Source organism: Thermobia domestica, chromosome 14 (assembly GCF_964235325.1).
Source record: "Thermobia domestica chromosome 14, izTheDome1.hap1.1, whole genome shotgun sequence".
NCBI classification, from domain to species: Eukaryota; Metazoa; Arthropoda; class Insecta; order Zygentoma; family Lepismatidae; genus Thermobia; species Thermobia domestica.
In genome coordinates, this window is record NC_137467.1 from 153,803,977 (window position 1) to 153,831,363 (window position 27,387).

Here is a 27,387-nt window from a genome sequence, read left to right on the forward strand (position 1 = left end):
TGTTGAAAAATAGTGACCACGCTTCGGGGAATGTTTTTACGATAATAGGCGATAAATGTGGCCAAAAACAATCGGCTAGGGACAATGTATGCAAACATAGGTTTTCTCTAGAATAAAGGCCATCCTTTTCACAGCTTTGAGAGCACATTCTCTCTAATCATTTTTTCTTAATTTTTTCGGCCTATTTTGTCGCTGAATATCTTCAAATATTCCTTGGAGTTTGACCAGTATTTTTCCGTATTTCAATTCACTGAAAACTGAAAAAAAAACATGGCAAGCGATGATGTATTGGAACACCATCTTCCGCAATGCATAAGCATAGCCCGATAGGGTTCGGAGTATCGCTCAGGATAGTTTCGCAGCTGACCGCTCAGGCGCAGCGCGATTAGTTTGAAGCACCAATTCTGTGCGATTGACTATAAATGGAATGAGGGTAGTGTAAACTGATATGCGTATTCACTGTCTGTGCCAGCCTGTCGTGGATAATTTATATAGATTAACTTCATTTAATAATAAACTGATGTTTTCTTTTCCACATATGATACTATATTGTGCGCCACAGTGCAAAATTTTTGCTAGACAGCTGATGTGAGCAAGACAAGACATTGGTGACAGAGCCTTTTAAGAAAATATTGGTCTCATTCCTACCTACAGAAGGGAAAGAATATCACAATATAGATTATCACAAGATTAATTATCAATACCATGACGTTCTTCATTGAATTTCGCACGTCTGGCAAGACATTTTGGAGACAAATGTCATTGTTCAGTTTGAAGGTAGTCACACTGAAAGTAATATTGGAATGATAGTAAAGTCGAATAGGGTTAGTAAATACATTTTATTAGCTTATCGATACTGCACAGAGAAAAATCCGTTCTCCAGACAGCGGTATATTGTACAAATATACGATATCCTCTTGCTTACTATAGAAATCAGTAAGGAGCATACGTTATCCGTATACTACATATGCACTGCCCTTAGATGTTACATCATGCCGTTGCAGGATGTCTGACATCTAACAGTTTTCCGTATATCATATGCGTATACTTATGTTACCTTCGTCAGCTATATGTTATATACGTCAATTTGTATGTGAGATCCTGACTACCTACATTGTTTCATACGGAAAGTACGTATAGATGGAACACTTATACAGAAAGTATTATAAAACATACGTTTTCAGTTATAGGTCTGCTGTACGTTAAGTCCAAAAACTACAGGAATTACCCATGTAAGTTTAAAAAGTACGCCACATACAATTTTTTTCCTCAGTGTGTGTGCCAAACAGAAAGCAATTTGCAAGTTGTAAGACTCCATTACCCTTCACTCTCTCCGCAATAAAATAATACAAACATGTAATAATATTAGATATTTCTCATTTCAAGTTATGACATTTATACATTATTATTTGCAATGAACACGATTTAAAACCGTCTCTTCCATTTAACTTGAGTGTAAAATGTGGCTTATCATTTTTTTTATACAAATGAACAAAAATGTACCACACTGGTATACTACTGTAATATTACCATTTACAGTTGAGGAAGTCTGTTAAGGTACAAAGGTATCAGTGTAACAAGCATCAATTGTCTGTGATGATTTTAGCCGCTTGCAACCCATCAATGTGTAATTGTTTCTACATAGGGTAGCGTTTTCATACTTCATGAGATTCCACGTTCATCCTGCTACAACTCGTAGTACTTTCGGGAACATAGTCAGGATTTTCTTTGCTGTTATCAACAACAGTAAACATCACCGAACCTACATTCTATTCGATAAATTGCTTGTGGAAGCGCGCACGTTATCCATTATTTCTTACATCTTTATTGTAGTTTTCCATGTTTTACTTCAAACACGTTGTGGTTTCCCATGCATTGTGTAGTCACCTACACCATCAATCGACGAAATTTTCAGCCACTTGAAATGACGAACTTACGCATACACTTAATACAAGCTGATTACAGTTCAGAACTCAATTTTGGTCGGTCGGCGGGTTACCATGTTTTACGTCCAAACCTCTCAATTGGAAAGCTATATTTACTATTTTTAGAGGGCCTCATGTATCGGTCTCACTATACTTCATGGATGAACATCAAATTTAACCAGAATGTAGAGGGTTCAAAGTTAGGAATGAGTTTGCTGATGGAGGTAATAGTCAAACTGTAAGTGGTAAAAATCAACCATTTTAGAGGTTTTTAAAGTTAAACACTATAGAACAAAAACGATAATAGATAGCGAGAAACATTCTCCTGTAATCTATTAAGCATCTCAATAATATATTTAATCTATATGTCTCTATTAAAACGAGAAGTGATCAATCCCCTACAATTCCAGTTGATCTACATAGAACAAAGACGATAAGAAATAGAGAGAAGCTGTTTTTCTAAAAATGAATTTAGCGTTCTGAGAATGGATATCATTTTCTTTTTTTAAAACACTCTATTGAAACTAGAAGTGACAGAAATGAATCACTTGCATTTTTAACGTTGATCGCTGTAGGGTTAAATAAACGGTAATATATAGCGAGGAGCTTTAATTACAAGATATCGGACGGGACAAATCACGAGACTCGTCTTTTCTATTTTATCTTCTCTAGGTATTCTTTCGGTCTCGTTAACATTAATAATTTTTTGCCCATTAGAGTATTTTATTCTTAAAATGTATAAATGTATTTTACATGTATACATATATAGAGTTTTAAGTTTTGTTACAAATTGCCATTGCTTGTAAGTTACAACTATGAAACTCTTGTAAATTTTTTAAATAGAATCATCTTAGAACATACATGATATGACTAAAAAATAAAAAGGGTGTTTTTGGTATTTTCGTAATTATTATTTTTTGGTATTTTACATATACGCAAATATACAGTTTTAAGTTTTGTTACAAATTGTGTCATTGCTTAAATTTACAACTGTGAAACTTTTGAAACCTTTTTTATAGGATCATCTTAGCACACACATGATATGGTTAAAAAAATATAAGGGGTGCTTCTGGTATTTTTGTAATTATTATTTTTGTACATCAGAGTCCAATTCATGAATCGCTCTGGGCCTTCTATATTCTACTGGCCGGAAAATGAAGACTTTTGTTGGATACCTTTTAAAACTATCATCTAGGAAGTCCCTAGTCCATCTCTTACAAGCCTATCAGCCCGGATTTACGCAACTGAAAGCAAAATTAAAACAAGACGCCATATCATCAATGAAAAGAATAAGCTGTGAAATATAGAACAAATTTTGTATGTAAATTTATGTAATTCTAAGAAGTATTACTGGTATGTATGTTTATTGTTTTCATCTATGTACATTAGTGTAATATCTCTGACTTCTGATGATAGGGTTCGTAATAACCACTCATCCCCTTACATTGCTAGGCCTATATTTTCCATTCAAAAAACCGCAAGATTATTACAAAATTGTATCCCTTTTTGTTATTTAACCATACCTAGTAAATGCAAACTAACCCTATAAAAAGTTACAAAAGTTTGATAGTTGTAAGCGATGGTACAATTGGCAAAAAAGTTGAGTCATAATTAAAGAAAAAATATAATATTATGGTAATATCAAAACTACACATTACCCAGTTCTATTTTTAAGCATACCTGATATTTACTAAGATGATTATTTGAAAAAGTTTTAAAGTGTGACAGTTGTTACTTCAGAGCAGGGATGGCCAAAATTTTCCGGAATCGGAAATTTTACTTTCCGGAATTTTTCCGAATTTCAGATTTTTCCGTAATCGGAATTTTTACGAATTCCGAAATTTTTCCGAGTTTACTTTCCGGAATCCGGAAAGAAAAATTCCGGAATTAGTCATCGCTACATCAGAGGAAAGGCATAATCTGTTAACAACAGTAAAACTGTATATTTCCATACATGAAAATACCAAAAAATAATAATCGTAAAAATACCAAAAACACCCTTTTTATTTTTTAACCATATCATGTATGCGCTAAGATGATGCTATTTAAAATGTCTCAAAAGTTTCATAGTTGTAACTTATGAGCAATGACACAATTTGTAACAAAACTCAAAACTGTATCTTTCCGTATAGAAAAAAATAATTTAAAAAATACAAAAACATCCTCTATGTTTTAACCATACCATGTACGTGTTAAGATGAATGTACAAAAAAGTTTCAAAAGTTTCATAGTTGTAATTTTTGAGCAATGGCACAATTTGTAAAAAAAAAAAAAAAAAAAAAAAAAAACTTAAAATTTGTTTGTATGCCCATTACTGCTTAAAAGTATAGCCTTTTGCAAGGTTACTTCAGATCTACTAAAAGAGCAAAAACTAAGCTTTCATTAGACACCTAGAAGAGTCCAATAACTTCAAAAATAAGGAAGTTATGGTAATTTAATATCATGACGCTGAGTGCCAAAAAGTGAAATTTAAGCAAAATTCACAGTTTTCAAAAATTTCTCCTCGGCCCATTTTTCATCCAAAAAATCGGAAAAAAATAACACTGGCTTACAGTGGTTTTTGGTGCCGGGTGTTTCTTAGCTGATTTGAAGTAGAATTGGGACGCTGAATCCAAATATGGCGTTAGTTTTCCCCTAACAGCTTTAGTTTTTGAGATATAGGAATTGCAAGACTGACCTGCTACAACGTTGAAAATTGCATAGGTGCTGTTTTACTGTAAGTGAAAAGAAAACTATGACATTTAAATCTGTTATTTGGAACACTTTGAAAATAATGAAAACCATATAAACACAAACATCAAGTACATAATAACTCTGTAACTACATTTTATAATAGTTTTTATGAATAAAAAATCAAATAATTTGTTCAAAACGATCTATTCAACACTTCGGAAGCTTCGTTTTCGTGACATCCTTGAATGTTTCTTTGCACAGTCTCTTTTTAGGTTCCAGCAGTAATCTGCCATCATATGGGCATCCCATCTTCCTTGGTAGCGGTCCTCCATTGTTTTAATATCTTGGTGAAATCTTTCACCTTGTTCTTCACTCAGACTGCCTACGTTGTCTGGGAAACGGTCCAAATGGCTGTGCAGGTAATGAATTTTGATACTCATATTACATCCAAGTTTTTGGAATGCATTAAGCATCTGGTTCACTAGCTCAACATAGTTATCAGCTTTATTATTGCCAAGGAAATTCTTGATAACTTCTACAAATGAGGTCCAAGCTCTACGTTCAGTCTCATTCATGGACTCCACGAAAGCCGGATCTTTCATGAGTTGTCTTATTTGGGGACCATCAAATATTCCAGCTTTTAATTTTTCTGTGCTGATCTGAGGTAGCTTGTTTCCCATGTAAGCAAAGCACGGCCCGTCCTTATTTAGCGCCTTTACAAACTGCTTCATCAAACCGAGCTTGAGATGTAGAGGTGGCAAAATGATTTTGTCACACTCAACAATAGGCATGTTAATAATATTTTTCTTACCAACAACCATGTCGTCTCTCTGCGGCCACTCTTTTTTTGACCAATGGTTTGCTTTGTCTCTGCTATCCCACAGACATAGAAAACAAGGATATTTTGTGTAGCCACTTTGCTGTCCAAGAAGAAAGTTTACCATCTTTAAATCCACACAAATCACCCACTGATGGTCCTGATATTTAATTTTTTCCATAACCAAAGCAATTGCTTCATATTCTTCTTTCAGTCGTGTTGAATGAGCGATTGGAACTGAGCCATATTTATTGCCATTGTGTAGAAGGACGCATTTTAAACTTCGCTTGGAGCTATCAATAAACAGGCGCCAATCATCTGGATTGTATTCTGGAAGACCCATGTGTTCTAGGAGACCTCTAACATCGTGACAGAATACGAGATTTGTGTCTTCAGTGCAAATGGTAAAAACTCCTTTTCCCTTGTTCGGTAGAATGTGATTTTAGTTCCTTGTTCTAGTACGTTTTTCTCCTTCAATCTGGAAGCAAGTAATTCAGACGATTCTTTTGAAAGATTAAGGTCCCTAACTAGATCATTTAGCTCATCTTGATTAAACTGTTGAGGAATTGTTGACATTCCCTCATAATCACTGTCACTTCCATCATCCATGTCACAAGAATGTTCACTACGTTCGTTTTCAGTCTCACAAAGCTCTGGCAAGTGGTGAAACGTTGGGATTGGTATTTCATCGGAATGAACAACTGGACGTCTTGCTGAAGGCAGATCAGGATATGTCCACTTGTTCCGGTTATTTCTATTCATACCCGTAACATTTACCAGGCAGAAATAACAGTCATCAACATGGTTTGTGGGTTCCCTCCAAACCATTGGAACACCAAACTTAAGACTTTTTCTTTTTCCAGTTGTCCACTGTCGCAAGTGTTCAGTACACATTTTACACACAATATGTGGAGCCCACGTTTTATCTTGGTCCCCTAGGCGTACACCAAAATATGCATGATATGCTTTTTTTTTACAAAGTCACTGATATGTTTTCTATTGTCTTTAAATGTGTACTCACCACATATGTAGCAAAACACATCAGGATGGTTAACACAACTTCTTCGACTTGAACTCATTTTATGTTCAGGCCACTAACACGGATGTTAAATATAAAGCCTTAGTATACGCGATACAAGTTATGATTTCAGAACAAAACTCACATGTTCCAACATGTCACTCCACCTGCAAGACAACAACTACGATCCACTAGCCAAGTAGAATACCAATGCAATCTAGTGGACGTTCCTGGAACTACTATATGACTAGTTTCCGTTTAGTACCGACAGATAGCAGCACTAATGAGAAAAGAGCGCCGTTCTTCCAAATGGAAATCTCTATAGAGCACAGTAGGATTTATTTGAATTGCAGAGTTTATAAGATCATATTCAAACTTGTTATTACGAGAATATTTGTATTTCTTTTGCTTATTTTGTATACTATTGCAAGAAGCATGCAGAAATAGTGGTTACATCATTTATAATTTACATATTTATTTTGGATTGTAATATTTCTTCCACATACATTGTAACGTAAATAACACTACTGGTACAGTAGCCTGTATCTACCAAAGTAGAGCTGATAGAAAAAAACTGCTTACATTATTGGATTCAGCGCCCCACACATAGTTAAAATCAGCTCTAAAATTTTAGGCACCAAGAAAATTTTTTTTTCTGTAGGCCTGTGTAATTTAGCATAATTTCATTGTTATTTATATATGAAAAAAATTGAAGAGAATCTGAGACATTGAAACACGGTCATGTTTTAAAATTAGGTGATTTGACATGGAATGACCCCACTATGACATCTAATTTCCAAAGAAGGAAAGAAGGCCGACATTATTTTCTCATTCTTTGAATTGTATCAACACGTGTAGAAATAGGAAGTTCTATTTGTATCTTTCGTAACTAGTCGTTTGTTTTCTTATCTTTGTATGAGGAATTAAAAAAAAAAGATTTTTTAAGCATGAAACTGGTATGGCAGAGACCTGGGTTCGAATCCCAACGCGGAAATTATTTTCTCTTTATTGGAAGGTATTGTTTACGTAATCGATATTGTAAGTCTGTGATTTCTTTATTATTATTATTATTATTATTATTATTATTATTATTATTATTATTATTATTATTATTATTATTATTATTATTATTATTATTATTTTAAGTCAAGACTTGGCTACATATTTTATATTAGGGGAGACCGGGGCTAGTTGTTACAATTTTCAAATTTTAATTTCTTGTGAAGTACATACTGCACACAGAGATAAAAATAAACTCACATTTTATACATCGCTCCTTTGTCAACATTTTAGAGTGAGTATTACTTTGCTGTGCATTGTGTAAAACCCACAGTTTGCTACTTTATACACGCAGATGAAACGTAACAATTTACCCCGAAGTCGGGTAAGTTGTTACATACGCTGGGGCAAGATGTTACAAAATACATGTTAACTAGAAACTTACTCTTATGTACATAAATTATGAAACTGCAGAAAAGTCAAAGTAAAAAATAAGCAAAAATGTATAAAGTTTTCAAAAAGAAATAAATATTTAGACAATGATGTATTTTTGTTGTAGGCTATCAATAATTGTGACAATAACATATGCTACATTTTGTGTTAATGTTAATATAGAGTTGGCATACGAATAACTTCCTTAACAAAACATCAGAATAAATTTAGTTTATTTTTTATATATAAAAAAAAAACTCTTGATGTTCATACTCTCTAGATATTATCAGTTAAAGAATGGGCCTAATGGCAAATGTGAAAGGGCAGGTTAATTAGCGTTGTGTCACTCAGAATTTAAAAATGACACACAATAAGGAGACTTAATTTTCATCATCTGTTGTTACGTTATTCCCATCAGAGGAACAATGAATACAAATGTAAAATTGATCATTACCTGCACATCTCTCATGTGCCCATCTTTTACATTCTAGACATTGAACCCAGGTTTCTCCAGGCTTACTCTTTGAGTATGTACCTAAACAAACTATACAAAGGCAATCTTCATCGTCGTCTTCCTCGCTGGAAGATAGTGTAATTCTTTTTGGCCTAGGCCTATGTGATTTCTTCGTTCGCTCTTCTTTGAATTGCAGCATTAATTTCTTTTTGGAACATGCTTCTTTCCTTGCTTTTCTTTCCTCCTCCTCTTGCTGCTCTTTACATAACATTTCCTTAACCGGTGTATCCGTGGGGACTGCAGATTTCCTTTTATATCTTGTTTGTCCTACGTTCTTACGAGGGAGAGCCTTTGGAAAAGGGTGAACTGTTTCTGGAGTAGTAACGGTAGGCCTATTTTCATATGGAGAGTCTATGGCAGAACAACTTGTTGAAGGCAAGTCATTTGGATGGTTGTCAAAGTTGGACGGTACGATTTTTGATTTCTTGGTTCGACAGGGAAAGATCTTTCAGTAACATTAGCACTCAAAAAATCAGGCTCTGTGTACACATTTCGATTGAAAGGCCATATACCAAATTTCTTAAAACCTGCCACAATATTTTTCGGACTCCAAGAACAACCAAGAGCTTCCTTTGCAATGCATGGAACGTTGTAGATTTATATGGGTGTTCCAGGATGGAATTCATCCAATCAGAGCAAGCGGTATAATAATATTTCTTGAAAGGGCCATACACACTGAAATCTAATGACTGAAGGCGGTGGGAAATATGGGGTGGAAACGATATAATACAATGCCATTCTCTTTACAGAAATCCAGTACTGACAGGGACAAATGAGAAATATTGATGTCCAAGGTTACTAGAACGGGAGATTCGGGAGAAGATGACACATTTCTGTGAATATATCGCATGAATTCCAGAAAATTTGGACCCATTATCCATCCAGTAGGATGAGCAGCGCCTACACAACCAGCTGGTCCCGAACTAATGAAGTGGAGTTTGAACTGCACGCGGGGGAAAACAAACATTGGAGGCACGAAATTTCCTATCGCATTTACTGCAAGAACCATGATAACAACTGCCCATCCTATAACTAACAAACTGAGTTCTTCCATTTGATGTTTGCTCACTTTCCTTCTTTCTCTTTATATATCTCTGCAGTGTCAAAATTTATGTGATGTTCTTCTGCAGTTTTCCTGAGCGATTTACCCTCTTCAACCTCCCTTGCTTCTGTCATATATAATTCGTCCTTTGCTTTTCCTATCTGTGTCTTCCTCTTGTACGTTCGAACCATGCTATTACAGAAAATGAATGCAGGCTACATTGGAATATTTAAAAAAAATATATTTTGTATATATATGCAGTATTTTATACGGGGCACATTGTTACAGTGTAGCAACTTGCCCCAACGCCGATGTCACAACTAGCCCCCTCCGACGCCATTTTACATCATTTCATATTACGCAAAAACTTCAACAAGTAACACGGTGATAGCATGCAGGCTTATAGTTAACGAACATTAAAATGAAAAGCATATATTACATACAACTTACCTCCTGTTTTCTTTGTAGGTATGTACAAGGAAACGAAACTCAAAAAAATTACTTTTCACCACAGAAAACAGAAAATTCGCCATAACACGCTTCAATGAAAAACCTCAACAATGGAAGTAACTGTGCTTCCTCTTCCCCGGCCGCGTCACGTGTTACGGTGGCTGAATGGCTCGTTCGCGTTGCCAATACCACGAAAAACACAGTGTTGCAACATCTCTTCTGTAACAACTAGCCCCGGTCTCCCCTATATGAAGTGTTTGATTATTCAATTAGAAGCCTTTTTGTTGAAATGGAACGTATCTGAAATGGTGAATTGCTTAAAACATTTATATTTCTAGCAGTAGCAGTAGTAGAAGAAGTAATAGAAACATAAGCAATTGTTGGGAAAAAATAAGCTTTGTTTTTGATCAGTGTTTTTTTTTACGCATACTAATGATATGCTTCACGTATTCATCAATTGTTCTCTAAATACGTTACGTTCCCAGACAGTAAGAATCAATGATGATACAGCTGACGTCATGTTATAGTAGTGTTTCGTTGGTTACTGTTCTATTGCGAGTGCACCGAAGAAAGCCATCTCAAGACTAAGACCGAGAGAAACTGAACTTTTTCCATGATATCTTACATTCGAAGTACAAATTTTACAAATGATAAAAGTTCCTTTCATTACCCAGCGGGAATCGAAACCAGGACTATCGTGAAGTATATGAATGTACAACTTTACTCTGTTGGAATTTATATGGAAAAGTAGCTAATTTGAAAATATCCTTGTTTTACCTTTCTTTCATAATGGATATCATTAATACAAGTGTTATTCACTTCAAAATTATTTTAGGTTTCCATGGATTGTAAAAGCAAATGTTTTGTGTTTCAGGTTGTTTACATTAAGGAGCACTGTGATTGGCAAAATTAAAAATACTTCAACGATTTATTCTTCTACATGCGACGTCTCTTTCATTGCTTCCATGGCGAAGTCGAAAACATCCGCCTACTGGTAATGAGATTGGTGGTTCGCGCCCATTTCATAGTACTTTTTTCTAGTGTTTTTAAGACTCACTTTATTATAAAGAAACCACGCATATAGGCGATTTAACGTATTTTGAGTGACCAATGTTGTGATTCATTGGCGTTTCATCGCGCCTCTGCCGCAGGTAGAACGCTGGTGGTATAATTTTCTAAACGGAAACGGGGCCACAAAGGATCGTCGCTGCACGGCATCGAATTTTTGCCAAGAGGTCCTCAGTTGCCCATCGTTGATCCACCGACGCTTTCGGCATGGAATAGCTTGAGTTTCAAGTTGTTTACATTATAAGTTTTCTTTTTGTACATTTCACTAAAACAAGACGTCATACGAAATAACGTAATAAAATATGTATAAAATCACGTTTGAGTGCGCGGGCCACACATCACGTCTTTTTGGGCCAACGTTTAGAGATTTTGATTTCCCCAACAACAAGTAGACTGATGAAATATTGAACTCAATAATCTGTAATGTATATTAATGGCTCGTGGAAGAATATAATTATAAGGAAATACCCGAATATATATATATATATATATATATATATATATATATATATATATATATATATATATATATATATATATATATATATACAGTATATAACCGTCTCCTTTAGCCTAGCCGGTATTATCTGTCAGAAAAGTAAATGTACACCTATTTTTCGAGTCTGGCATTCCTGCGCTCCATCCGTGGAGAGTATGAGAATTAAATCAATCAAATGTTTACTGAGGGGCAAAAAGAAAAGTTTAACCTGAGTAAGACATTGCAGAAGGGCACAAGCTGTGAATACGAATAGTGCATAGTGTAAATAAAGGACTACACCAAAAGAGAAAGCCAGAAACAGCTGTTAAGCTTAGAAAAAAGAGTAAAAATTGTCGAAGTGGGAACATAAAACACAAATACAACAAATACGCCGACAACTAAACATTCACCACGCTATGATCTTGGTGTAGTGGTTAAGGTGCTGGCTTACAAATGCAAAGGACCCTAGTTCGAATCCCTGTCATGGACATTTATAAAAAATTTTGTTAATAATACATAAAGCTCATGAGAGATGGTAAAAGAGGTCGTATTTAGCCTTTCGTAGCAATTATTATTGGTAATGTTTAGTACTGATAATACTTTTTGTCTTTGCGTATTGCTTTTATTCTTTTCTTCATTTGGAAAGAGAAGAATATCCGAACAACTGCTACCAAAATTCCTCATATTTTGAATGTAAACGCCATTTGCAATTAGTAAAGAATAAAAATTGAACGTTCCGATGTAGCTGCAAAAAGTAAAAAGGAAAACATGGAAGTGGAGTGTTCGAATCCATACTCATGGTTATTAAAAATACAATTTCTACATGCCTTACACCCCCCGACCACGTTTCTACGTTAGCAAGTAAGAGGGTTGTGTTTAGGTTAGGCTGGTCAATACATTATGCAAAGGGGCTCGGTTTAGCTCTGACGCACCACAGGTGCGAGAAGGGAGCAAAACACTTTTTCTCTCTCTCCCTCTGTGTGTCTATTTATCTATCTATCTGTATATATATAACGCTATTTGTGAATGTCATAACCACCCTAATTTTCAGCGGATTGAGAAGAAAATTGACACAAACATTAATTGTTGAAATATCTTGATGAGTTCGTTAACCAGAATAATCAGATGAAAATGTTCAAAATGGCGGCCCTTCAAACTCTTAAAAACTTCCAAGGGAACCAAATTTCGCCCATAAATAGGTATTCAGAAAGTTTGAATAACTTTTCCTCTTTTACTGAAATATTTGTGTGCAGGGACTTATTTAATATTGGACCCGATTAATCGCCTAAAGAAGATTCACGCCCTTTCGCTACAGTCAGGCTTTTTTTTTGCAGGAGGGGGGTTATTTTCTTATCGGAACAAGATGATTATTAGTGATAATATGGAATTACACATTGAAAGTGAAGTAACTTGTGAAACGTGTTATTTGAAAGAATAATATAATAAATATGCTTTTCCCTAACACAGAGAACTGTAAATAATGTATTTCGAGTTCGGGAGCGTGAATGGCGAGGAGTGTTATTTGATTTGCTTTTTAGTAACACATTGCATTGCACATAAAGGTAGGTAACATTAATGGTAAATAAAGCAATAATAATAATAATAATAATAATAATAATAATAATAATAATAATAATAATAATAATAATAATAATAATAATAATAATAATAATAGGCCCTGTTTGTGGCAAGGCAATATCTTCCTCAATTCTTCTTCAAACGTAATGATTGTAACGCCATATCTCCCTTACAAACAAAATATTAGCAATTTATATCGAGAGAACGGGAAGTTGTAAGTTATAGTGATGGGAGCAACGTTGGACAGTATGCACTCATAGTAATCAGAAAAATATGCGATTTCAATGATAAATGAACGACGAGTCATTGTCATGGGTAGTCATGGGGCCACGGCAGAGCCCTCTTTAGTCAAAATGTCAATAACTTATATCGAGAGAACAGGAGGTGATAGTGAGATGGGACCAACGTTGGACACCGTGGACTCATAAGGCGCATCGAAAAAAATTAGGGGGGGGGCGCCAGCCTGCCTTACTTATTTCCATATAATAATATAAAATTATATTGTCGAAATACACACACGAGTTAGCTAGTAATAGTTCATATTACAGTATTATTATTATTATTATTATTATCGACAGCGTCTTTTCATTACGTGTGCATGTTTGACATGAAGCCAAAGAGAAGATCCATCATTCGTAGAAAGAATAAGAATAGTCAAGTTTAACTGTGAACGAAAGCGAAAAATACGAAAAGAGTGAGTGCCTATAGCGAAAAGAAATAATACTTTCTCTCAAATGGATAAAAAATCAAGCCGAGATAGATTCGAACTCACATGGACGGCGGGACAAGCCAGTGCTTGGTCCTCTTTTTTTTTTTTTAACTGACTCACCGAACGTGTTTCAGTATCTTACTTATTGCTAATTTTACTTGCTTCATCGTTTAACTTGCATTTTCTAATAACTTATAACGACAGGGACACGAACAGAGAAACATCGAGAGCAGTTAAAAATCATTGATGCTCTCCCGCCGGGAATCGAACCCGGGACACCATACACCAAAGCCGCACGTGCTAGCCACTAGACCAGCGGGGAGGCCACCGCTCGTTCTGTGTCGTTAGGGATTACGACCACTGTATTGCCAGCTATCACTTCTGTGGGTTGTATACTATGATCACATGTTTCTTCTTTGCTGGAAGAGTTAAACCTACATTCTATGTAATACATGAGGTATTTAGACCTACACTCTTCATATAATGTAATAAAAGGGTCATGCTGGGAATAAAAAAAGAACATTCCTTGGACAAAACGGAAACTATTGGCATCAGAAATATTTATCTAAGAGGCATGCGCAGTAGTATATTTCAGAATAGTTATTGTTTAGTTCAGTAAAGGAAGAAAGGGGTATAGAAAAGCAAATATGTCGCGTCAACTAGAGCGACCAGAGTTGACAGAGGCGGAAGCAGATGTGTAGTAATACAACAACTTGGTTAAATTGATAATTGGTTCTTCATTCTGTAGTAGATCGTATCACAACTTTACGGGAGAGCTGAGAAAGACTTACTAACGCTATCGTATAGTAAGCTTTAATAACACGATCATATAGACACAAATGGATGTAACTGTGAGTACTACAACTTGGATTTAACGAAAGCCGTTTAGATATTCAGTGGTTTGCAGGGTTGTATAAGACACAAAAAGATAAGACACAATACAATTCTTCATACCTCAGCTTCCATTATCTAGATACATGCAATTTCTGGTTAGATACTGAAACTGCTGTCGGATTTTAATACATGACGTATTGCAGGATACAAAATGCTTTGCATTACTTGTTTGTTTGTAGACAGCTACTAGCTTAGTGTTCTGAAAGGTTGTGAATAAACTAGGGATAGCCATTTCCGGAATTATTACTTTTCGGACTCCCGAAAGTAAAACCGGAGAAATTCCGGAATTCGGAAAATTCAAATTTTGGATTAATACCGGAATTCGGAAAAATCCGGAATTTAGAAACTTCTGATTTCGTTAACATTCCGGAATTCGGAACAATCCGGATTTTTTTCGAAATCCGGAGTTTTTCTCAATTCCTGAATTTTCTAAATTCCGGATTCTTCCCGAGTTCCGAAATTCTTCTGAATTAGGGAGTTTAACTGAATTCCATAATTTTCCGAAATCCGGAAAGTGAAAGTTCCGCTTCCGAAAAATGAATTTATTTTAATTAATATGAATCGTGGCGGAAATAAGTCTCTGACCAGGTAATGGCGACTGCTTTGAAAGAAATGGAGAGTATGAGAATTGAATCTGTCATATTTGTAGATTCGTGTGGAGAAAAAACAAACTTGTGAACCAACGGTTTAAGAAAAAACTCAAGTTATTAATGTAAACTTTGCCGACATCATAAAAGAAATATGAAAGACATTTTGAATCGAAGAAATATAACATACAAGTTTGCAAGCGGAGACAAAGAAACCTAACGTAACCAGACAAAAAACGAATCGTTTACCGCGTAGCGATCGCGGTTCAGTGGTCAAGGTGCTTGTGCGAATGCACGTTGTATTTTTTTTTTACTTTAGGATTTTTGATGGCGATTGATCGGCGATAACATACGCTTTATTATATTCAGATATTTGAATACTCGGATGTTTGAATACTTGAACTATCAAATCTTCAGGAATAATAATAGTAATAATAATAAACTAATAATAATTATTATTATCTCGTAGAAGATTAAAAGCTAGGAGCTAATTATAGCTCAGGTCATACCATTACAAGCAGAAACGTGACATTTGGAAAGAATATTTCGGTTTGGTTTAATGTTGCCCACGACAAGAGGAATTTCTCATCTCGTTTCTAAAACAAACAAAATAACATGAGAATTAACATTTTACATTCGAGACGGGACAAGGCTAACTCAAAATTTTCGTCTCTCTTTGGAGATGAGAATCGAGACGAGACGAAAAGTATCTTAAACATTCCCCGTCTTGTCTCGATTCTCGAAATAGTGTATGTCCATTCTTTAAGTAACAATTGCTCCGTAGACTGAATCTCATAGGCTATTTCGTTACATTGTATTTCAGAGCTCATTGAATTATGCTCTGTGTAGGTATTTTTGTAGCAATTCTTTTATATTTACCTCTGCATATCCTAAAAATTAATTTATTATATGCCTTACTGTTGCGTGATATTCAGTTATATTTATTACAATTATTTTCCTTGAAACATACAGTAGAATACTTTCTACATGAAACTTCAACGCAACGTTCTAGTTTAAAATGTTGGTAGCAGCAGAGGTGTGTCTTGAAGGTACGGAACCCTTTCTCCGAAATCTACCTTTAAGTAAGTTTTGCCAAATTTCAGGGCAAGTTTAAAACTTTTATTATTATTATTATTATTATTATTATTATTATTATTATTATTATTATTATTATTATTATTATTATTATTATTATTATTATTATTATTATTATTATATCAACACCGTGTATAATCTTTAAAAGATATACGGTTTGTATCTGAATAGTAAAAGGTAATTGACTGTCGATCTCGGTCGTCGAGAAGTCTTCAGGAGGGAAGGACATCGGTCACGTTCTGGGTTTGAGTTCCGAAGGGGCAAGTATTAGGGCTCGAGCCAAAAATTGTTAAAAGTTATAGGCTTCAGCCAAACATGTTCAAAACAGCTGGGACCGAGTTTAGGCTTCTCAACGGGTCGAGCGGCTTGGCTCACAGCTCCTTCACTATCGAACCGAACCGAGAAGTGAGCCGAGCCAACAGATCACCCAACCGAGCCGATTTGAGCCATCGGCTTAGTTGAGCTGAGTCGAAACATGCCGATGGACTAGTTTCAACTTAGCTGGCTCGAACCGGTTCACATGAGCCGAGTAGGTGACCCATCCCAACCGAGAAAGCTCGAGCCATCGGCTCAATTAAGCTGAGTCGATGGCTCGTTCCAACTGAGCCGGCTCGGTTCATGGGCTCATCCCAACCGAGCCGACTCGAGCTGTTTGCTCAGTTGATACGAGCCGAGCCGGTTGATATCAATACCCGGGTTGGTCTTCTGCTTGGGCTCAAGAATTCGACCGTGCAGGTCTCAGGCTTGATTTTAAGGGGATATACACATAATCTCGCGGCCGAAACATCGCCGCCCAAAACCTCGCGGGACAAACTCTCGCCGGGCCAAAACCTCGCCGCCCAAAACTTTGCGGGAGAAAATCTCGCCGGGGCAAAACCTCGCCACCCAAAACATGGCGCGGCCAAAAATTCGCCGCGAATGAAACTTTTCTTTAACATTTACCCAATGAGTTTCTTAATATGCAATTGCACATTACAAATAATAATAATAATAATAATAATAATAATAATAATAATAATAATAATAATAATAATAATAATAATAATAATAATAAGAAGAAGAAGAAGAAGAAGAAGAAGAAGAAGAAGAAGATACAAAACATCGTGTGCGTAGGCTTTCTCGGGTTATTCCCGTTTCTTCCCACTTTCTTTTTTCGATCATTTCCTTCATCCTGGTTATCTACGTCCGCTTTAACCTACAGGACATAATCAAAGGACGTCGTAAAAACTCATATATTATTTCATACTTTCATAAATATTATTAGATTTTTGTTAAAATTTTAAGTTTTCAAAGTTGTTCAAAGGATGTTCCAAAGTTTACGAAACTAACCCCGTTAGTTGTCATTACTTTCCTTATGCAGACTTTCTTTCCCTATAACCAGTTTAAAAACATCCTGTCGCCCTACCTTCACATTGAAATTCTCTAATACAGAAATAGAATTTTCATATGGTATCGCGGAACTTGGTCAAATATCCGTGATACTTCATCTGAAACAGCGTATTTTATACCGTCATCCTTATCATCTGTTGGAACATTTACATTTTGGTCAGGCGAGATTTTGGGTATGGCGATATTTTGGGGCGCGAGGTTTTGGAAGACGATGTTTTGGCCCGGCGAGATTTTGGGCCGCGAGGTTTTGGGCGGCGAGGATTTGGCCAGGGGTGTTTTGGCCCGGCGAGATTTTGTCCCGCGAGGTTTTGGGCGGTGAGGTTTTGGCCAGGCGAGGTTTCGGACCGGCGAGATTTTGGGCCGCGAGGTTTTGGGAGGCGAGGTTTATGGCCAGGCGAGGTTTTGTTCCGCGAGGTTGTCGCCGCGAGGTTCTGGCCGCGAGGTTTTGTACCCAAACCGATTTTAAGAACTACAGTATATACTTATATTGGTGATTACGACATTTGAGGCTGTCTCGTAATAATAAAAAAAAAACTATTATCTTCTCGTTATCTAGACGAGACGAGATACACTAAAATTGCCCCACGAGATGCACTAAAATTACGAGACGAGACGCAGCCCGGTCGTGAGCAACACTAAAAGTATTCCACATTAGTGCTTACATTTCTCATGGCTTTCACTTTCCAGTCTAATCAGGCCATTATTTCAAAACGAGTTAAAACGAGCTCAACGAGCGAGCGAGTCTCCGTTTACCTGCTGTTTCTGGATTTCTCTTTCAGTGTCGTCCTTTATTTACACCTTGCACTATTCTTATTCCCAGCTTGTGACCCGCTTCAATGTCTTATTCAGTTTAGGCTTTTCTCCTTACCTAGACTACACATGTGATTGATTTAATTCTCAATTTCCGCGCAGGACCGATGAAAATTATTATTATTATTATTATTATTATTATTATTATTATTATTATTATTATTATTATTATTATTATTATTATTATTATACTATTGAACTTGCACGGCGAAATTACTGTATCATACGAGTAGTGCAAGTGCGGAAAGTGAGAATCAGCTCGGTTGGGTGAGCTGTTGGCTCGGCTCACTTCTCGGTTCGGTTCGATAGGAGCTGTGAGCCGAGCCGCTCGAGCCATTGAGAAGCCTAAACCCGGTCCCAGCTGTTTTGAACATGTTTGGCTGAAGCCTATAACTTTTAACAATTTTTGGCTCGAGCCCGAATACTTGCCCCTTTGGAACTCAAACCCAGAACGTGCGGATGTCCTTCCCTCCTGAAGACTTCTCGACGACCGAGATCGACAGTCAATTACCTTTTACTATTCAGATACAAACCGTATATCTTTTAAAGATTATACACGGTGTTGATATAATAATAATAATATTCATAATAATAATAATAATAATAATAATAATAATAATAATAATAATAATAATAATAATAATAATAATAATAATAAAAGTTTTAAACTTGCCCTGAAATTTGGCAAAACTTACTTAAAAGTAGATTTCGGGGAAAGGGTTCCGTACCTTCAAGACACACCTCTGCTGCTACCAACATTTTAAACTAGAACGTTGCATTGAAGTTTCATGTAGGAAGTACTCTACTGTATATTTTAGGGAAAATAATTGTAATAAATATAACTGAATATCACGCAACAGTAAGGCATATAATAAACTAATTTTTAGGATATGTAGAGGTAAATATAAAAGATTTGCTACAAAAATACCTACACAGAGCATAATTCAATGAGCTCTGAAATACAATGTAACGAAATAGCCTATGAGATTCAGTCTACGGAGCAATTGTTACTTAAAGAATGGACATACACTATTTCGAGAATCGAGACAAGACGGGGAATGTTTAAGATACTTTTTGTCTCGTCTCGATTCTCATCTCCAAAGAGAGATGAAAATTTTGAGTTAGCCTTGTCCCGTCTCGAATGTAAAATGTTAACTCTCGTGTTATTTTGTTTGTTTTAGAAACGAGATGAGAAATTCCTCTTGTCGTGGGCAACATTAAACCAAACCGAAATATTCTTTCCAAATGTCACGTTTCTGCTTGTAATGGTATGACCTGAGCTATAATTAGCTCCTAGCTTTTAATCTTCTACGAGATAATAATAATTATTATTAGTTTATTATTATTACTATTATTATTCCTGAAGATTTGATAGTTCAAGTATTCAAACATCCGAGTATTCAAATATCTGAATATAATAAAACGTATGTTATCGCCGATCAATCGCCATCAAAAATCCTAAAGTAAAAAAAAATTACAACGTGCATTTGCACAAGCACCTTGACCACTGAACCGCGATCGCTACGCGGTAAACGATTCGTTTTTTGTCTGGTTACGTTAGGTTTCTTTGTCTCCGCTTGCAAACTTGTATGTTATATTTCTTCGATTCAAAATGTCTTTCATATTTCTTTTATGATGTCGGCAAAGTTTACATTAATAACTTGAGTTTTTTCTTAAACCGTTGGTTCACAAGTTTGTTTTTTCTCCACACGAGACTACAAATATGACAGATTCAATTCTCATACTCTCCATTTCTTTCAAAGCAGTCGCCATTACCTGGTCAGAGACTTATTTCCGCCACGATTCATATTAATTAAAATAAATTCATTTTTCGGAAGCGGAACTTTCACTTTCCGGATTTCGGAAAATTATGGAATTCAGTTAAACTCCCTAATTCAGAAGAATTTCGGAACTCGGGAAGAATCCGGAATTTAGAAAATTCAGGAATTGAGAAAAACTCCGGATTTCGAAAAATTCGGATTGTTCCGAATTCCGGAATGTTAACGAAATCAGAAGTTTCTAAATTCCGGATTTTTCCGAATTCCGGAATGTTAACGAAATCAGAAGTTTCTAAATTCCGGATTTTTCCGAATTCCGGAATGTTAACGAAATCAGAAGTTTCTAAATTCCGGATTTTTCCGAATTCCGGTATTAATCCAAAATTTGAATTTTCCGAATTCCGGAATTTCTCCGGTTTTACTTTCGGGAGTCCGAAAAGTAATAATTCCGGAAATGGCTATCCCTAGTTTATTCACAACCTTTCAGAACACTAAGCTAGTAGCTGTCTACAAACAAACAAGTAATGCAAAGCATTTTGTATCCTGCAATACGTCATGTATTAAAATCCGACAGCAGTTTCAGTATCTAACCAGAAATTGCATGTATCTAGATAATGGAAGCTGAGGTATGAAGAATTGTATTGTGTCTTATCTTTTTGTGTCTTATACAACCCTGCAAACCACTGAATATCTAAACGGCTTTCGTTAAATCCAAGTTGTAGTACTCACAGTTACATCCATTTGTGTCTATATGATCGTGTTATTAAAGCTTACTATACGATAGCGTTAGTAAGTCTTTCTCAGCTCTCCCGTAAAGTTGTGATACGATCTACTACAGAATGAAGAACCAATTATCAATTTAACCAAGTTGTTGTATTACTACACATCTGCTTCCGCCTCTGTCAACTCTGGTCGCTCTAGTTGACGCGACATATTTGCTTTTCTATACCCCTTTCTTCCTTTACTGAACTAAACAATAACTATTCTGAAATATACTACTGCGCATGCCTCTTAGATAAATATTTCTGATGCCAATAGTTTCCGTTTTGTCCAAGGAATGTTCTTTTTTTATTCCCAGCATGACCCTTTTATTACATTATATGAAGAGCATGTAGGTCTAAATACCTCATGTATTACATAGAATGTAGGTTTAACTCTTCCAGCAAAGAAGAAACATGTGATCATAGTATACAACCCACAGAAGTGATAGCTGGCAATACAGTGGTCGTAATCCCTAACGACACAGAACGAGCGGTGGCCTCCCCGCTGGTCTAGTGGCTAGCACGTGCGGCTTTGGTGTATGGTGTCCCGGGTTCGATTCCCGGCGGGAGAGCATCAATGATTTTTAACTGCTCTCGATGTTTCTCTGTTCGTGTCCCTGTCGTTATAAGTTATTAGAAAATGCAAGTTAAACGATGAAGCAAGTAAAATTAGCAATAAGTAAGATACTGAAACACGTTCGGTGAGTCATTTAAAAAAAAAAGAGGACCAAGCACTGGCTTGTCCCACCGTCCATGTGAGTTCGAATCTATCTCGGCTTGATTTTTTATCCATTTGAGAGAAAGTATTATTTCTTTTCGCTACAGGCACTCACTCTTTTCATATTTTTCGCTGTCGTTCAGTTAAAGTAACTGACTATTCTTATTCTTTCTACGAATGATGGATCTTCTCTTTGGCTTCATGTCAAACATGCACACGTAATGAAAAGACGCTGTCGATAATAATAATAATAATAATAATACTGTAATATGAACTATTACTAGCTAACTCGTGTGTGTATTTCGACAATATAATTTTATATTATTATATGGAAATAATTAAGGCTGGCTGGCGCCCCCCCTAATTTTTTTCCTTGCGCCTTATGGGTCCACGGTGTCCAACGTTGGTCCCATCTCACTATCACCTCCTGTTCTCTCGATATAAGTTATTGACATTTTGACTAAAGAGGGCTCTGCTGTGGCCCCATGACTACCCATGACAATGACTCGTCGTTCATTTATCATTGAAATCGCATATTTTTCTGATTACTATGAGTGCATACTGTCCAACGTTGCTCCCATCACTATAACTTACAACTTCCCGTTCTCTCGATATAAATTGCTAATATTTTGTTTGTAAGGGAGATATGGCGTTACAATCATTACGTTTGAAGAAGAAATGAGGAAGATATTGCCTTGCCACAAACAGGGCCTATTATTATTATTATTATTATTATTATTATTATTATTATTATTATTGTTTTATTTACCATTAATGTTACCTACCTTTATGTGCAATGCAATGTGTTACTAAAAAGCAAATCAAATAACACTCCTCGCCATTCACGCTCCCGAACTCGAAATACATTATTTACAGTTCTCTTTGTTAGGGAAAAGCATATTTATTATATTATTCTTTCAAATAACACGTTTCACAAGTTACTTGACTTTCAATGTGTAATTCCATATTATCACTAATAATCATCTTGTTCCGATAAAAAAATAACCCCCCTCCTGCAAAAAAAAAAGAAAAAAAGCCTAACTGTAGCGAAAGAGCGTGAACCTTCTTTAGGCGATTAATCGGGTCCAATATTAAATAAGTCCCTGCACACAAATATTTCAGTAAAAGAGGAAAAGTTATTCAAACTTTCTGAATACCTATTTATGGGCGAAATTTGGTTCCCTTGGAAGTTTTTAAGAGTTTGAAGAGCCGCCATTTTGAACATTTTCATCTGATTACTCTGGTTAACGAACTCATCAAGATATTTCAACAATTAATGTTTGTGCCAGTTTTCGTCTCAATCCGCTGAAAATTAGGGTGGTTATGGCATTCACAAATAGCGTTATATATATACAGATAGATAGATAAATAGACACACAGAGGGAGAGAGAGAAAGAGTGATTTGCTCCCTTCTCGCGTCAGAGCTAAACCGAGCCTCTTTGCATAACGTATTGACCAGCCTAACCTAAACACAACCCTCTTACTTGCTAACGTAGAAACGTGGTTGGGAGGTGTAAGGCATGTAGAAATTGTATTTTTAATAACCATGAGTACGGATTCGAACACTCCACTTCCATGTTTTTCATTTTTACTTTTTGCAGCTACATCGGAACGTTCAATTTTTATTCTTTACTAATTGCAAATGGCGTTTATATTCAAAATATGAGGAATTTTGGTAGCAGTTGTTCGGATATTCTTCTCTTTCCAAATGAAGAAAAGAATAAAAGCAATACGCAAAGACAAAAAGTATTATCAGTACTAAACATTACCAATAATAATTGCTACGAAAGGCTAAATACGACCTCTTTTACCATCTCTCATGAGCTTTATGTATTATTAACAAAAATTTTTATAAATGTTCATGACAGGGATTCGAACTAGGGTCCTTTGCATTTGTAAGCCTGCACCTTAACCACTACACCAAGATCATAGCGTGGTGAATGTTTAGTTGTCGGCGTATTTCTTGTATTTGTGTTTTATGTTCCCACTTCGACAATTTTTACTCTTTTTTTCTAAGCTTAACAGCTGTTTCTGGCTTTCTCTTTTGGTGTAGTCCTTTATTTACACTATGCACTATTCGTATTCACAGCTTGTGCCCTTCTGGAATGTCTTATTCAGATTAAACCTTTCTCTTTGCCCCTCAGTAAACATTTGATTGATTTAATTCTCATACTCTCCACGGATGGAGCGCAGGAATGCCAGACTCGAAAAATAGGTGTACGTTTACTTTCCTGACAGATAATACAACCGTGAGACTTAAAACTTAAAGATTACATTTCAATTCATTTCCGAAGAGATATATTTAAACTGTAGTTTCGCTTCACATATAGCCTCGATGCTCAAGCAGTGCGTTAAACATCCTCATATTTAAATGCTTCAACAACATCCACAAATACTACTTCTATCACTCATTTTCAACAATTGAGTTTGTCAAATTAGGTTTGAATTCTCTTGACTATTCTTTCTTCATAACACTTTCTATTTTATTATGACCTAAACTAGAGTTTTACAAAATTGGAATTGTAAAAGTGTGCGGTTTCCTGAAGACACTTAACAGCAAGTGTTTCCTCTGTAAATTAACAACTATGTGTTAAAATAGTGAGATAAATGTTGGGCTCAAATTCTGGTGATCCTGGGTTCAATACCACTTGATGGTTAAAAATAATTTTTATCATTTGTAATATTCATACTTCGAACGTAAGATATCATGGAAATATTCACTTTCTCTCGGCCATAGTGTTGAGATAACTTTCTTCAGTGCACTCTCAATAGAGAAGCGAACTTCGAGACACAACTATTAGATGACAGCCGTATCAAACTCGGTTAGTACTGCCTTGGAAGTAACGTGTTTAGCGAGCAATTGATAAATACGTTAGGCATATCGTTAGTATGAGTCTAAAGTACGACTGATAAAGCACAAGCGTTATTGTTTCTCAACAGTTGCTTATAGGTTTCTAGTACTACTGCTAGAAATATTAATGTTTTAAGCAATTCATCATTTCAGATACGTTCCATACCAACAAAAAAACTTAAGATTGAATCAAAAACTTAATAAAACATAAAATATGTAGTCAAGTCTCGACTTTCCAATAATAATAATAATAATACAGGAATAATAAAATTACGATATCAATTACGTACACAATACCTTCCACAAAGAAAAAAATTCCACAACGGGATTTGAACCCGGGTCTCTGACATTCGATTTTCATACTTTACCACTCTTACAAATTCCTAATACAAACATAAGAAAATAAACTAGTAGTTATGGAAGTTATGGAAATAATAGAACTATTTCTACACTTGTTGACACAATTCCAAGAATGAAAAAATAATGTCTGCTGTCTTTTCTTCTTTGGAAATTACGTTAGGTTGAGCAAGAGTAGTAATGTAAATCTGAATCATCGTTAAAAACTGTGAGGTATCCTCAATTTCATGAACGTTTTGTGATATTTTTTCTCATTGACGAAGATCTGTATAACTTTTTTGAGTTAAAGTAGGAAATCTCGAGTAAGGCATTATGATATTCACTTACGGAACGTCTCCTTATACAATCATTAGTATTTTGTGTATAATCTTAAATGCAACAAATGTAACTAGCTAAATTTTGAGTGGAAGCTGAAGTAACGCTATAATTAAGTGGTTAGCGCATTGAACTTACATTCGCCGGACCCGGGTTCAAATCCCGGCCAAGTTGAAACTTTTTCAAATGTTTCAATTTCAAATTCAATGCATACTCAGTGTATCAAGCAAGATCATCTCCTCTCCAAAAAGAGAAAGATGTTGGAATGTGGAGAATTGGAGAAGTTTTGTTAATGGAGGCAATCATTTACAAACTTATTTCCAGCAGTTGTTCTAGGTTTGATATTTTCATCTACTTTCAAGTATTTTCTGATTCGTGTGTTGCCAGTTCTTTTTATTTGTCTGAACATACATTATATAATACATTACATACATAGCAATATTGAGAATAATATATGGTGCTCATTGGACAACACGCTCTGAACCAAAGAGATTCATCTCAGAATGGAGATCTGTTTCATTAGTCAACTACTTTACAATTTGAGCTGCATAAACAGCTGGATCAGGGCTAACAACTGCTGTCAGTGTAAGTTTGGTTGCATTTGTCCAGGTGTTCTCACAACTGCAAATGACCTGGACCCCAAGTAATGGAATTAGTGCACTTAGGGGGAAGTTACTTTTGGTGGTGGCTGTACATGCTGTCCATTGCTTTATACGCGAAGGCGTGTCGGATCTTCCAGATTGTTTCTACTTGAGATTCACCAAGGTCAATAAAAATCTTAATGAAGTAGAGTTGTTCGAGTTTTTCAGTCATTTTGTCAAGAACGAAATCCCGACGCCGGTCACTTACATTCTACTTATTTATCGGGGATCCTCTGGTAACTGACTGCTTCGTCAAAACGGAGAAAAAACAATAATGCGCAGTGGAATCACCTAAATGTGCGCATCAACCACATCTTTCTAACTACATTTGTTTGTGCCAAAAAAAAAATAATTGCCAATAATTTTAAATAAGCCTCGCATATACTGGTTTTGAATATTTTTGTGAGCTACAAAAATAAACAAAACACTGGACTGACACACCAGGGTGATATAGTGCACATCCACCCCTGCCAGAGTAAGATGTCCACTGAGCGTCGTCATCAAGACTGCAACCAACTACCTGAGTGTCCGGAATGATTATTCGCAACTGAGGGCAGATTGAACAAATGAAGATGAAAGATGATCAGTTGAATGATGAATGAATTCGGTCTCTCAGCCTTACCCCTTCCCAACGAAAGGGAAATCCACTGCTAGAAATCGGAATACTTGAAAAAGATATAAAAATAAACGTGATAACGGATTGAACAAATCCACAAAGAAATACTAATGGATAAATAAGCTATTATAGTGAGGGCGTACTGTGTATGATATAGAAATCTATATTACTTCAGTACAATCTGCTTACCTGTGAGAGCAAAGAACTATTGACTTCCCCAATTCCTTCTTCTTTCCTATAATTTTCCAGATTCTCATTCTACTCACTGGGTCTACTCCACTGGTTGCTTCGTCAAGGAGAATAACCCGAGGATTTCCCAACATGCTTATAGCTGTCATTAGTTTCCTTTTTGTACCACCACTGTAATTTCCACATCGTTTATTGGCAACCTTTTTCATATCTGCATGTTAAACAAAATACTATGTCAATATTGTTGTTAGAAGGAATCCTTCCAAAGTGTAAAGCAGGTTTAGGAAGTCAATTTGCGTATTCCATACAATAAAGAGAGATTTTATGGCATAAAGAAGCAGTTGACAATAGTGAATATAGGTGGTAATGGAAAAGTTAGTTCAATTAAAGTATTTTCGATTGCGTGAACTAAATTCATGAGAAATATTCATGTCACAACGTATAACATGAAGTTTTGTTTTCATGTTGAAGTTGAACATGTCTTTGCAGTACCGAGGATATGTAAGACGTGGTTTTACAGTGTAAGGTGAAATCCGAACAATGCAATGAGATTAACGCTATTCTCACTGGGAACTAACACCAGGACCACGTGGACTAGAGACACACGAAGTAGGCAGCAAACATACTGAAAGGATATAAATCATAAATAATATTCTCAAATATTATCAAAATGTCATCGGAGT

The 27,387-nt window shown here is 35.8% G+C and overlaps 1 protein-coding gene across 1 annotated transcript in view; it reads right to left on the reverse strand.

The window, feature by feature from the left end:
• LOC145670413 (phospholipid-transporting ATPase ABCA3-like) overlaps positions 1-27,387 on the reverse strand; it is a 541,163-nt gene that overhangs the window by 30,008 nt on the left and 483,768 nt on the right. The window contains exon 23 of the mRNA XM_081739072.1: positions 26,705-26,915. Coding sequence (XP_081595198.1) covers positions 26,705-26,915 — 211 coding nt within the window. The remainder of the gene's footprint in view (positions 1-26,704; positions 26,916-27,387) is intronic.